Source organism: Labrus mixtus, chromosome 6 (genome assembly GCF_963584025.1).
Source record: "Labrus mixtus chromosome 6, fLabMix1.1, whole genome shotgun sequence".
NCBI lineage: Eukaryota > Metazoa > Chordata > Actinopteri > Labriformes > Labridae > Labrus > Labrus mixtus.
This window is the reverse complement of record NC_083617.1, coordinates 7,121,724-7,135,259: the sequence shown is the minus strand read 5'-3', so window position 1 is coordinate 7,135,259 and position 13,536 is coordinate 7,121,724. Positions and strand designations below refer to the sequence as shown.

Here is a 13,536-nt window from a genome sequence, read left to right as displayed (position 1 = left end):
TCAGGTGTTGTCTTTTAATCACAGTGAGTTGCATAGCTTCAAAGCAGCACCAATATCATCACTTTAAGACTGTCAATGAGCTGACCACCTCAGCCATCACATTATATAGTTAAACGGAGAGCGCTTTGCAGAGTGACCACTGAAGTGAAAACTGCGACAGAAAGATTAAGACAACAAGGAGGTTTTTAAAAAGTGGTGGTGGCTCAAACTCTCCCAGAAAGCCTTGGATTGTAACCATAGCAGAAGACAAATAAGTCATCCTCCTTCATTTGCATTCAACCAAACATTGGAGATTAAAAAACAGAATAAAAATAAAATAAAAAGTCTAAAAAATATATTGCTTTAGAAATCAGTGTAATTTCAAAGATACAAATGTATTAAAGCTATAAAAAAACCTACATGTTGCATAAGAATCCAAACTGGACTAAAAACAAAAACTAGAATATAAAGATGCAAAAAAACAAAATGGAGTTGAAAGTATCAGTAGTTAGAAGTATCACAGCTTTGACATCTCAGATTTTGGCTCAAGTGGAAATAATTAAAAAGAGAGCGCTATAAGAACACAAACTTTGGCCTTCAGTTTGCTATTCCCCATCCTTGGCTCTTCCTTCTCTATGAATCCCTTATTCTACTGACCATTTCAACAGGAACAGACATTTCTGCATACTCATAGAAGCTATCAGGTATTCTAAAAAAAAAAGCAAATGTTTAATAAAAAATACAGTAACTTCAGATATGTTCACATTAAGGCACATATTTCCTAATTAAAGCTTTTAACAGTCTGCGCTGACACTGCAAGTCTCACTAAGATACTACTTCCAAATTAAGTTATCATTTAAATATAAAAGTCTGCTCACTACATTTCATCAATGCACTGCTTCCAAGACATGCATCTTCAAAAATAAATACAATTAAGTTTGCAAATTAAATAAAGCAAGTTTGAGTCGAACGACAGAGCTTATACCAGCAAAAGACTTAAAAAATAAAAGAATCCATGTTAGTTGCATTTTGCAGAACATTTTGAATGAACAGCAAACATGGAGAGTAAAGATGAGGCTGAAGACAAGAGAAGAAAAGTGAGAACTTGCATCGGCTCAAAATAAAGCGTGTAACATCCTCCTTGGTTTTTTTATGCTCTTTATGAACTTAAGTTAAACGTACAAGACAGCAAAGAAATTCAGGTCATTTCTTTGTTATCTTAGTAAACCTTTAAGGCTCTTTAAGAAAATAAACAAAAACAGATGAACATTGTGTCAAACCAAACCAGACAGCGTCTTATACTGCTCAGTTATTACGTCTGATCAAAAGGATCATCATTGCCCGCTGGAGTAACAAGTCAGACTTTGATTGTTCCAGTTGGGAAAGTTCTGTGACTGACGGTCAATCCTGGAAGAGATGAGGAGAGACAGACGAGAACATGAGTGCACATTTCAACCGTTCAGAGTCAAACAGGCATAAACAGAAATGTTAGATGACGACCCTGAAAGGCCCATGGATCTTTAAGCAGGAATACAGCAGGCAGCGGGGAACTGGAAAGTACCATATATCTAAGTACCTCCTTTAGCCAAACGTCCTTTGCTATAAAAAGGGAGCTAACTCATGGAATACACCTCCTACCGGACTTAAGACATACCAGAGTTGCCAACGTTTTAGAATGTAATTGAAAGAATTCCTTGAAAAAATAACCAATCATGTAGTCATGTGTCGGTATCGTGTTAGCGGGGGAATGGGGTGGATGGAAGGTATGTGTATAGATGTGTCAACCAAATGTAACATTGTTTAGCTCTCTCTGTTAGCATGTTCTCCATACATTTCCATCATATATGTGTTTTATATTGAAGGCCTTTTTCAGGGACGGGCATTGGAAATTAGCATTAGCCTATAAATAAAAGGCTGTGGTTAAGTGCAGTGGGAAATTGTTGTTCAGTGCTCCATGTATACTGCATCTGTCGCTGACAAATAAACCAGAGAAAGGAAAAAATAAGTGGGAGTGGGTGCATATAGAAATCAGCATATGATGACTGGAAAACAACTTGTTATGAGCTGCTGACACTTTTAGCAGGGCATTGTGCTGTTCCACAATTCACCTTTGATTGGTTTGGATTAAATAAAAGAGAATTCATACCTACTGGTAAGTGTTTCTTCTTACATATTCACCATATGCATAAGAATAAGGAAATACAGTTCTAGGTCGCTTAGGCTCATTACTTTTAAGAAAAACCCAGCACAAAGGAAACTGATTAAAGCAAAGGAGAGAAAAATCTATTTCTAAAAATATAATGGAAAGTTGAAGTAAATGAGAAAAATAATAATAGAACATATAATAGGTTATGTTTGAAGCAACTTAAATACAAATCAGTAAAGTGTCTAACTGTAGAGACAGTGGATGTATTCGGCAGCAACCCTACATGGGGTCTCTGGAGGAGTTAGGGGATCTGACCGGCACAGAGGGAGCACACCGCGAGCCTAAGGGCGCTCTCACACTAGTAAATCTGTACCCTGCTTAGGCACGCTTCATCCATAAAGTCCACTTCGTTTGACCACTTTGCCCTGTCCTGCTTCAGCACTGGACAGTTTATGCACGGGCACACACACTGTGGACAGCCTTCATTACAGAGAAAACCCCAGAGTGTTCTGGCTGTATCTGACTAACATGACTCAAAATAAGCCACAAAGTCAGTAAAGTAGCTCTCTGTGTTGTTCTCAGATGTGCGGACGCCACTTGACTGCTTTTTATTAATATTTTTTTAATTTTCATCTTCGCCTGTCTTGTAAACTAAGCACGCTTCATACTTACATAAAGCCATTCATGCGTTGTATTACGACATAATGTACAAGAGGTAACCGCCCTCAGGCCCGGTTAGTCCTGGAGCAGTGTGAGTGCAGGCCAGGGGGGGAATGGGGAGGGGGGAATGGGGAGGGGGGAACTCAATGTCTTTAAATGCTTTTGGTGTTAAATGTTTGGATGTTTCACCCTGTAAAGCACCCTGAATTGCTCTATGTTGCCTCGTTCCATTACACATTTTGAATTGCCTGAACATGATTCCCTTTTATTTAATAGAAAATCTAATTTTGTGTGGTGCTTTGATGCCCATTGAGGATGAAGCACCACCTCTTCATTTTGCAGAATATTTGAGTAATAAGAATCCCCCCCCCCCCCCCCCCCCCCAATAAAAAAAAACATTTCTGCAGTCTTTCCTTTCAAAACCATTGACTTCCTGTGAATCTTTTCAAACCAAAACGAGAACAGAGTTCACATGCTGTGAATGGCTTCAGGGCCAGTGGCAGCAGGTACAGACAGATTCAGTGCCGAGCCTCTGTAACAGCCTACATGATTATCTTATACAAGGTGCAGTGCATTGTGTTGTCTTCTTGGTGTGTGCAGGTTGTATTTACCCATTCACAGCGGACGTTTTCTCTTCCATGGCCATCTACTGAAGTGCTGGGAAGAGGACTCTGCTGTCGGCTGTTTTCTTTCTCTGTAGAGGATTGGCTTCCTAACACTTTCCTCTGTTTTATAAAAAAAAAAAATCACAAATATTTATATATCAAATGGTAGAGCAGTAAATCAATGTAAACAATATAATCTGTAAATATTCACAGTAAACAAACATGTTTGGTATTTCAAATCTATTCTATCTACCTTTAATTTACTTGCAGTGTTAGTCTGTTCTCATGATGACATTTTAGTTCAGCCATTTCAACAATGTGGTGAAAAAAAGAGAAGAATAGAACATAATTTCTTTCAACCAACCTTGATAATTCCACCTAAAGAACGTGAGCGCCAATGTTTCCTGCTGAATGGAGTACGAGAGTCCGCCGTAGGAGTCAGCAAAGGCTGCTTTTCGAACTAGAAAACAAAACAGAAAAAAAAAAAACACATTAAGGTTCAGAGTCTAAGAAGTGAATGTTTTTGTTCTGTCTCCTCACAACAGGTGGCTGACCTACTGTACCTGTCTGATGAGTTTCTTCTTTTTGGCAGACTCGGGCATGCTGTTGACCTGCTCGTACAGCTCTCTGAGGGCCGATTCGGTATAGCTCTGAGTCTCACAGGACCTGACGCTGGAGGTGCTGCTGACCTCCCCTCCCATTGTTCTCAGCGAGGGAGACGGGGAGGCAGCTGCTACTGCGGGCATGGTGTCTTTGGTCCCAGTACAGAGAGTCAAGTCATCCTAGAGGGTCGGGTGTAGCATGTGTCAAGATATTTAAATCTGTTATTTCACTTAAACAATACCCTCAGGCTTTGCAGTGGCAAAAAATGAGTCCATGTGTGCGTGTGCTCATACACTGTGTGCACATGTGAACACCAAACAAATAGCTGTTCAAATCTAAATACTGAAACAGTACACAGTTTTCATTTAATTAGGATTTTAAACTCTCTCTTTAAAGCACATGAACTTGGTTGAAAATAAAGAAAGGACAAATTGAATAGAAGCACTCACCTTTGACTGAAGAGTTTTTGATCCTGTGTAGTAAAAGCGAGTGTATTCTTTGATGTATGGGGGCGCCTTCAACAAAAGCAAGCATATGTTAATGAAGGGGATTAAATAAATTATTCTAGAGTAGTATAGATTAGTACGATTGATATTTACAAAAGGTATAGCCTTGATTTTTTAACTGTGAAGATTACAGTGCATGTGTGTGTGCGCGTTGCATAAATAGTCAAGCATTTGAATCTGAAAGGAAAAAAACACGCCTATAATCAGGTTATTATTGAGCCCTGATTGCGACACTTTCCATTGCCTTTATGAATCTTTCTTTCATGTGTTAATACTGCATTCTCTCTCCTTTCCTCGTTTGCATTTCTTGTAATCTTGGCAACAGCATGGTCACTTGTCACAAGGTGTTAATAACGGTAAAGAGGAAATAACAACAACAATATGAACCAAGACATGTATTCCCATGATATCTAAGTAGAAATGTTTGTTTTGTTGAGATGAAAGTTCAGTTAAGTACAGAATATTATTAAATAGCATATAATTATGTTTCAAGGTTTGAATTGGACAGAGAAAAGGAACAACACATGACAATATGTGCAAAAAGATGCAGGGAGGGAGGAACTGTTCTGGAGAACAGGTTTAACATGGAAAATAGTACATTGCAAAAGAGCCTAGAATCCAATGGAGCTTTGAACAAATGCACACCAATGCAGATCATAAAAGTATTTATAAATGCAGAGCAGCATATTCAGTTTCCATAGCAGTGTAAACAAGTGCTCGACTTCACAGCCAGGTCAAAAGAATACATTGATGCAGATTTCTTTTTTTGCCAACGGTGTTATGGAAATGAATGTTGAAATGAGAATATTTATGATATTTAAGACGGTAAGTGGCAGACAGTAGAAATACCAAATCCAACCTGGAGATAGCATTTCGGCACATTGAATATTTATGATCATCCACAATATCAACGTTTTTTTGTGCCACTATAGAAAAGTGACAAATTTTTATCTATTTTAAAGACGTCATGACCCTTGCTCGAGTTGTCACAACACTCTGGACAAAAGCATCTGCTGAATTAAACTGTAGCTGTCACTCCTGTGTGAGTGATGACTGATTGATCATGACAGATGACAACGAGCTTTTAAGATCAAACTTTGGACACAAATTTTACAACCAGAAATAATAACATATAAATCTCCACATTCTAGCGCTGTTGAGTGCACTTTGATAACTGCATGAATGAGGAAATTCTCATTTCGATCACGTCTCTCTGGTTCAACAACAGCAGAGAGGCGGAGACTTGGTTCAAGGAAAACTGTCAGCGAGCTCACAGTGTGTTATTACAGTGACTGACGGAGAGAGAAAAATGATCTCCGTGACTTACAGTGAGTTCCTTCAACTTAAAAAAAAAAAACAATTCATAAAACTCCAGAGAAAGATGTTGTGAAGCTGCCTACCTTGAACAGTTTTTGGGAATGCCTGATGAGGAACGCTACATCTTTATTCAGCTTCTCGATGTTCCCCTGCAGGTCACATGCCATCACCTGCCACGCGAAAAAATACAGAGTAAAAGCTCGATAAGACAAAAATACAAAGTAGGGGAATACCAAAATATCAATTTACTTAACCATTGCAATATTTTATATTATTGAAACTAAATCAAATTGCAAAAAACTGTTTCTGTTTGTTTATCAACAACAACTCCCAATTCCCGTATAGTCAGCGCACGGTTTTACTTTGTTGGACAGCGCGTCCTGCCACACTGGATCCGCTTCTGGAACGTAAGCGCAGCAGAGCACAGCCATGACCAGCTGTACACACATCACAGGAGAACTACAAGATCATGCGAATATGAAAGCGCAGCTGAAACACAATCATTGCAGTAGAGTGGCAGTAAACGGCAGCGTAGTACGCAACGCTGACGGATTTCCCCGCGTACTGACTATGTGGAAATTGGAGGTAACTGATGTGAGAAAATACTGATTCCTTTGTGATGATTGCACAAAAATGAGTGCACTAATGTTAGATGTTAGAGGGATGGAGACAGGGACGTGGTCAGGGGTGGCTTGGACCACCCTTGAAATCTGATAGGCCAAACCAGATGCCACCCCAAAATTCCTGTGCTGTGATTGGCTACTTGCCTTGTCTGGTCATTTGTGAACATACATCTTCTTTTGGTGTGATTAATGAATTAAGCTAAGAGGATATACTGTATATGTTTCCATTATCTTGTGTTATAAAGTAGATATGATTCTTAGAAAGGGTAAATCATGGGTATTAATGTGTGTATGTGTGTGTGTGCATATCAAAATTCAGGCCACCCCTGCATACGTCAGTGAACCAGTTGCCCCCGCCCCGCCCAATCAAAAAAGTCTGGACATGCCCCTGGATGGTGATTAATATAAATGCAGATCCACTGTCTCCATCGCATAGATCAAATGTTCTATACACTTTTTGCATGTTGTGTTGTATGTGAGACTTTAATTTTGTAAGGAAAAAAATTAAAATCTTTCTAATCTGGTTCTTACATTTTTGGGCCAGAGGATGTGTGGAGCGAACATTGTGGCTAGATTGAGAGCAGACATCTTGTTGACGTGTTGATTGCGAGCTGTTTGGAACAGCAGGTCCAGCAGCAGCTTTAAGAGGCTGCGGTTGGCTGGTGGAAGCAGCATGAAAAGCAGCTGATATGCTTCAATCTGGCGTTCTTTGTCAGGCACTTTCGTTTTATCCCCCTTTTCATCAAAACGAGTCAGCTCTGGACACAGAAGATAAAGAATCAGTACAAAAGAGCAAGGGGCTCATTTCGGTTTCATCTACAGGAGATAGTGTTTTATCTTGAGGCATGAAAATGTATGAGTCAGCAAACACCTCCAATCTTCAGGTGAGCACAGTAGTGTCTGTGCGTGAGCAGAGGCTCTGGCAGCTCTCCCAGGTAGGCTTTGAGCAAAGTGGCCGCATCGTTGGGGTGGAAGTCGCCTGTGTCTAGATCTATCTCTGTGCCGGCATTCAGCATCTCCCTCAGGGCTGCCTGCCTCAGGCTGTGGCCTGGCACTCGGAACAAACCCTCCACATGAAGGTCTGAGGAATGAGATAGAAAGATGGGGAGAGACAGCCGAAGAGGAGGGGGGGGGGGGGACACAGAGTGAAGCCGACATGAGGAGTCAAAGAAACAGTGGGCAGAGAGAAGGAGTGAATGAAATGGAAGAAGGGATACAGCAGAAGCAAAGTGCTTTCAGATTAATTATTGACCTAAAGCGTTTGCTCCCTGTGTCCACTTTCAGCAAATGACATCATCACTTTCTAGAAATAAACCATGACCTCATCATGCTAATTCCCAGCACTTCAACTGAGTTAAAGAGCAAATAGTACGTGCCCTCAACATGACAGATGATAGGCTAGCAATTTACTCACTTTTACTCAGGTATTCAATGAGCTGATAGATCTGGGCTATTCCTTCTTCAGTTAAAGGTGCACCAAAAACCACGCCTTTATCTGAAAGACATCAAATGCAGAAATAAGACTTGAAGAGCTGTGTTCAGATATTTCACTTTAACAAAATGTACAAGGAGAGAATCATTAGACTGTATGAAATTGGTAGTTAGTGTGTTTTGTGTGTGTTTTCCTCCTTGTTTATGTGGACGTGAAGCCAATGATTCTAAATTGTCAGATTTGTTTTATGTTGCCATGGTATTGGTTGCCAAGCCATCGGAATTGGACAGACCATCTAGATATTTCTTTCTTTTCTTTTGTTAGGAAGGGGCAGGCAAAAATTAGATTTATTCTTCTCCCTGCTCCTTTCCGAACATGGATTGGGATAAAATTGTGAAAAAGACTTTCACGGAAAAAGTTGTTTTGACATGTGATGAAATGAAATGATTACTACATGCTGCATCTGCACAGTAGAATTAGTTCATTGAAAAGAATTCATAATTCAGAGTAAAAAGCCACACCATAATATTTGTTATCATAAGTAAAGAAAGCATTCTGAAGTATATTTTGTTGCCTGGGTTCTTATGAGTTGTTTTGTTTTGTCAATGCTCTCGAGACACACACATTTCAACCTGTTCACGCTCACACGCCACACCTTGTATTTCTCACGCAGATAAATTACCAGGATAATGCCCACCAAGTTGCGCCGCTATTTTTTTAAACTATGGAACAGATAGGAATCAAGTGGGTTTCCCATAGAGTTCAGAAGGAGCTTGCCACACACCAGCTAATCAAAAAAAAAAAGAAATATAGCTACCCAGCAGCCAATCAATAAATAGCATTGCTGTATCCTGGTAAGATTTTACGACGGAGGATTAGGGCATTACGTTATTTATTTTATGTTTATTTATTTTTAATCTGATTATTCTCGTAAATAAAGTTAAAGATTAAACCACAACACTAACCATAATCACACACACACACAATCTCCCACCAGGGAGTGCAGATAAGCACCCCTGCACTAAGAAATGTTGTCAATAAATAGTTCTATTTGTACAAATTTATGTGTCTTTTATCAGATTTTACCCAAACTGCCGCTGCAGCCAAAATCTCACTCTGAACTCAGTTCAAAACTTGAGAGCCCTGGTTTTGTTCTTTTTATGGCCAAAGCACTTTGAAAACCCATATTTTTTAAAGATGCTGCATATTGGTTCACTGGTTTGCTTCATATCTCAGTTGACAGTTTGTTTGTCTGCTGGTGCATTGTTTTTGTTTTCTTCATTTGATGAAGTGTTCTCGAAGGAAGGTTCAGGGTGAAAAAAAAACCCTGAGAAGTTGCAGCCATAGATGCAAATGATGAGCTGAAATTCATTATTACGTTCCCAAAACTGCGTTGACTCACCCCAAACCTTTAATTCATGTGCAAATGAACCCTTTCCATAAATGAATGACGTCAATGGATGAGTAAGTACCAATCAATGAAAAGATTTGTTCAATAAGTGGGACAACAAGGTGCTAAAAGTGTTGAAGTATTTTCACAGAAAGACAGTGAAGTGGTTATATGAGCTTTTCTTTTTCCCATTTACAACTCTTATTATTTTTTTTTACTTAATGGATATTGAATATGGCAGATTCTCATACCAAGCATCCAAGGTTTCTCATGATATTCTTTTTTTAACAAATGTAGAGTGTCTTTGAGTTCCTGAAAAGTGCTTTATAAATAAAAGGTATTATTACAATTGTATGTTGTAGAGCAGAAGAGAACTAAGATTTGTGAATGATTTCATTCCTGCAATAGTCACGTAACAAGAAAATAAACAGAAAAAATAAATAATTAATAAATGGCAAATAAACCTGCAAATAAACCTGCTCAAAAACAGAATGGCTGCCTGAATTCAAAACTTGAGAGCCCTGGTTTTGTTCTTTTTATGGCCAAAGCACTTTGAAAACCCATATTTTTTAAAGATGCTGCATAATTAAAGCTATTATTATTATTATTATTATTATTATTATTATTATTAATATGACAACTTTTGAACAATGTTAGCACTCATTGTGTGATTATCTCAAATCTTCAAGGGCCTAATCTAAATTAAGAGGTCTTAGTCGTCATCTAAGTTATTTGTGCCAAAGCAACATCCTAACACAAAGAAAACAACAACAGGTGTTGAACATAGTGTGTGTCACAGTAACACACTAATGGCTCTGTCGTCTACCTTTCCATTTTAGGAAGTTCAAGGAGCGCAGAAAGTTGCTAAATATTTAGAAATCAAAGCTCAATATTTAGAGTCTTAGCTAAATATTTAGAAGTCGTTGCTAAATATTAAGTTTATATTCTATATATTTAGCTTTGATTATAAATATTTACAATCTTAGCTAAATATATAGGATCAAAGCTAAATATTTAGAATGTAAACTAAATGTTTCGAAACGTAGCTAAATATTTAGAATCAGGACATGTATTTTTAACATTTATATATAATATTTAACATTTATATTTGCCAATGACATTATCTTACATTTTTATTCGCAAAAGTAAATATGACAAAGTTCACAAATATTTCTCTAAATGTGAATAAATAAAAAATATATATTTTTTTTTAGGGCTAAATGTGGAGAAATGTTGTTGTTGTTTGTAGTGTGCACAACTTTACAATCGGCGCCCCATATCTGTTAAGTTGTTGTTTTCTTTGTGTTAGGATGTTGCTTTGGCACAAATAACTTAGATGACGACTAAGACCTCTTAATTCATAGTAGGCCCTTGAAGATTTGAGATAATCACACAATGAGTGCTAACATTGTTCAAAAGTTGTGATAATAATAATAATAGCTTTAATTATGCAGCATCTTTAAAAAATATGGGTTTTCAAAGTGCTTTGGCCATAAAAAGAACAAAACAACTCATAAGAACCCAGGCAACAAAATATACTTCAGAATGCTTTCTTTACTTATGATAACAAATATTATGGTGTGGCTTTTTACCCTGAATTACAACTTTACAATCGGCGGCCCATAAACAGAAACCAACAGGTGTTGAACATGAGTGTGTGTCACAGTAACACACTAATGGCTCTGTCGTCTACCTTTCCGTTTCAGGAAGTTGAAGGAGCGCAGAAAGCTGGCTGCGGAGGGCACCCTGGCCTCAGACTCTCCGGTCAGCTGAGCGAATTCCTCCCCCGGCAGGTCAATGAGTCGTGTTATGTTGCTCAGGACTAAATCCGTGAACGCCTGTGGGTGCTCATGTCTCAGCCGCTCCACAAAGAAGTCCGGGTTAAATATCACAGGCTGGCTCGCTTCTGACTTCACCCGGCTGTTAAACACACTGCATTTTGTCTCCCTGTTTGGCAGAAACACAGAGGTTGCAAAATAACTCCAGGAGAAAGTAAAGTTGTCATGCAGCATAAATTAGTTGGCCCACTGGTTGCTACGTTGGCTAACATATGATTAAAAAAGTTACTCGACAAAAACATTACTATACATCCTCCGAGAGCACAAACACTTCATATTGCAATTTCGAAACGTGTTTATCGACAACAATTAAGCGATACATCGGTACCTTCTGTTAAGTTTGTGATTGTTTTGGGGATCATTTTCTGCAGCCGCCGCCATCTTCAGTTTGAATCTTCCGCTGCTTCATTTTTAGTCCCGCCCCCGACGTTTTGATTGGCTGAAACGTACGTACGTCAAGACGGCGCAACTGTAGGGAGGGAGGTTCCCAGTACACATCACATTACCCGAATTAGCTCAAACACCTGTAACACAACACATTCGCCATTAAAAGGTATTAAGCTGTAAAAAAAAAAAAATGAACTAAAATTAACCTTTATAACATGTATTTAACTTTTATTTTACTTGATGATATGGTTTTATTTGAAATCAAACTACTTTGTTGTAAAGACTTATATTTCTTCAACAATGGGTTAAATATAAATTTTCAAGTTATTAAAAAAAATTCCGGATGTCATCTCACAACCCCCCTCTTGGTGTCTAGCGACCCCACTTTGGTAACAATGTGTCAAAAACAGAATGGCTGCCTGAATTACAATAAGAGTAAAATTAACAATATTTTGGTTTGACTTTATGAGAACCTGACAAATGCTAGTTTAACATAGGCTCCTCATACTGTAGCCTAACTCAGGTTATATGTTCATTGGTTTGCTTCATATCTCAGTGAACAGTTTGTATGCTGGTGCACTGTTTTTTTTTTCTTCATTTGATGAAGTGTTCTCGAAGGAAGGTTCAGGGTGAAAAAAAAACCCTGAGAAGTTGCAGCCATAGATGCAAATAATGAGCTGAAATTCATTATTACGTTCCCAAAACTGCGTTGACTCACCCCAAACCTTTAATTCATGTGCAAATGAACCCTTTCCATAAATGAATAACGTCAATGGATGAGTAAGTACCAATCAATTAAAAGATTCGTTCAATAAGTGGGACAACAAGGTGCTAAAAGTGTTGAAGTATTTTCACAGAAAGACAGTGAAGTGGTTATATGAGCTTTTCTTTTTCCCATTTACAACTCTTATTTTTTTTTTTTACTTAATGGATATTGAATATGGCAGATTCTCATACCAAGCATCCAAGGTTTCTCATGATATTCTTTTTTTAACAAATGTAGAGTGTCTTTGAGTTCCTGAAAAGTGCTTTATAAATAAAAGGTATTATTACAATTGTATGTTGTAGAGCAGAAGAGAACTAATATTTGTGAATGATTTCATTCCTGCAATAGTCACGTAACAAGAAAATAAACAGAAAAAATAAATAATTAATAAATGGCAAATAAACCTGCAAATAAACCTGCTCAAAAACAGAATGGCTGCCTGAATTACAATAAGAGTAAAATTAACAATATTTTGGTTTGACTTTATGAGAACCTGACAAATGCTAGTTTCACATAGGCTCCTCATACTGTAGCCTAACTCAGGTTATATGTTCATTCCAATTTCCAACTCTTGTTTTTTTTATTTAATGGATATTGAATACAGCAGATTCTCATACCAAGCATCCAAGTTGAAAACTGTTGAAAAATCAGTTGCCGATCAAATCAAAATCAGGGTCCATTATTAAAATGTGTTTTTATAGCAGAATTATAAACCAGTTGAAGGCTGCTACAAACATCAGTTTGTATACATAATACTTTAGATTCTCAATCCACTAGTTCCAGGTTTCATGTTCCACTTTGTAAAGCAGAAGAGCACTTAAACATTCCTGTTAATATGAAGACATTTACAGGAAATACAAATACAGTTACTTTTCTGGATATCAAGGGTTATCCTGTTGCTGCTCTGTTTAGCCACACCTGACGGTGAATTCACAATGACAACTTGGTTCATTGAATCATCATTCGATTTGTTTTGAAGTTTATGAAAAATGCATTTAGCAGATTTTGACATCAAGATGGATAATTGTGCATGCAAAGGAAATAAATCACAACATATTTGGAGTAAAACTGTTCAACTGAAAAGAGACAAACTACATTTTGATTACAGAATGCATCATTGTTCAAATTGTAGAATGCAATAGTTAATGTTATTATTGTGCACAAGCGCATTGCAACAAGCTCTGACACAACACTGACAGAGGCGCTGCTTGTCAACAGGCAAGGTAGGTAACTGCTCAGGGCCCCAGAGGGCGGAAAAATGTTAAAACACAGCAGTAGCTCAAA

The 13,536-nt window shown here is 38.0% G+C and overlaps 1 protein-coding gene across 1 annotated transcript; it reads right to left on the bottom strand.

Moving 5' to 3' along the window:
- LOC132975290 (rho GTPase-activating protein 19-like) lies at window positions 1-11,544 on the bottom strand. The gene is made up of 11 exons (XM_061039751.1): window positions 11,428-11,544; window positions 10,955-11,208; window positions 7,854-7,934; window positions 7,311-7,520; window positions 6,971-7,197; window positions 5,900-5,986; window positions 4,443-4,508; window positions 3,954-4,172; window positions 3,755-3,850; window positions 3,397-3,510; window positions 1-1,386 (listed from the first exon to the last, which is right to left on the bottom strand). The coding sequence occupies exons 1-11, from the start codon at window positions 11,478-11,480 to the stop codon at window positions 1,381-1,383; spliced, it is 1,413 nt and encodes a 470-aa protein (XP_060895734.1). The 5' UTR covers window positions 11,481-11,544; the 3' UTR covers window positions 1-1,380.
- Between the last annotated feature and the right edge of the window lie 1,992 nt (window positions 11,545-13,536).

Coding starts and splice junctions, on each gene's coding strand:
- LOC132975290 (XM_061039751.1), bottom strand. CDS start 11,480: ATGGCGGCGGCTGCAGAAAATGATCCCCAAAACAATCACAAACTTAAC. Junction 7,521..7,853: donor CATTGAATACCTGAGTAAAA/GTGAGTAAATTG, acceptor CTCATTCCTCAG/ACCTTCATGTGGAGGGTTTG. Junction 5,987..6,970: donor ACATCCTCTGGCCCAAAAAT/GTAAGAACCAGA, acceptor TTCGCGTGGCAG/GTGATGGCATGTGACCTGCA.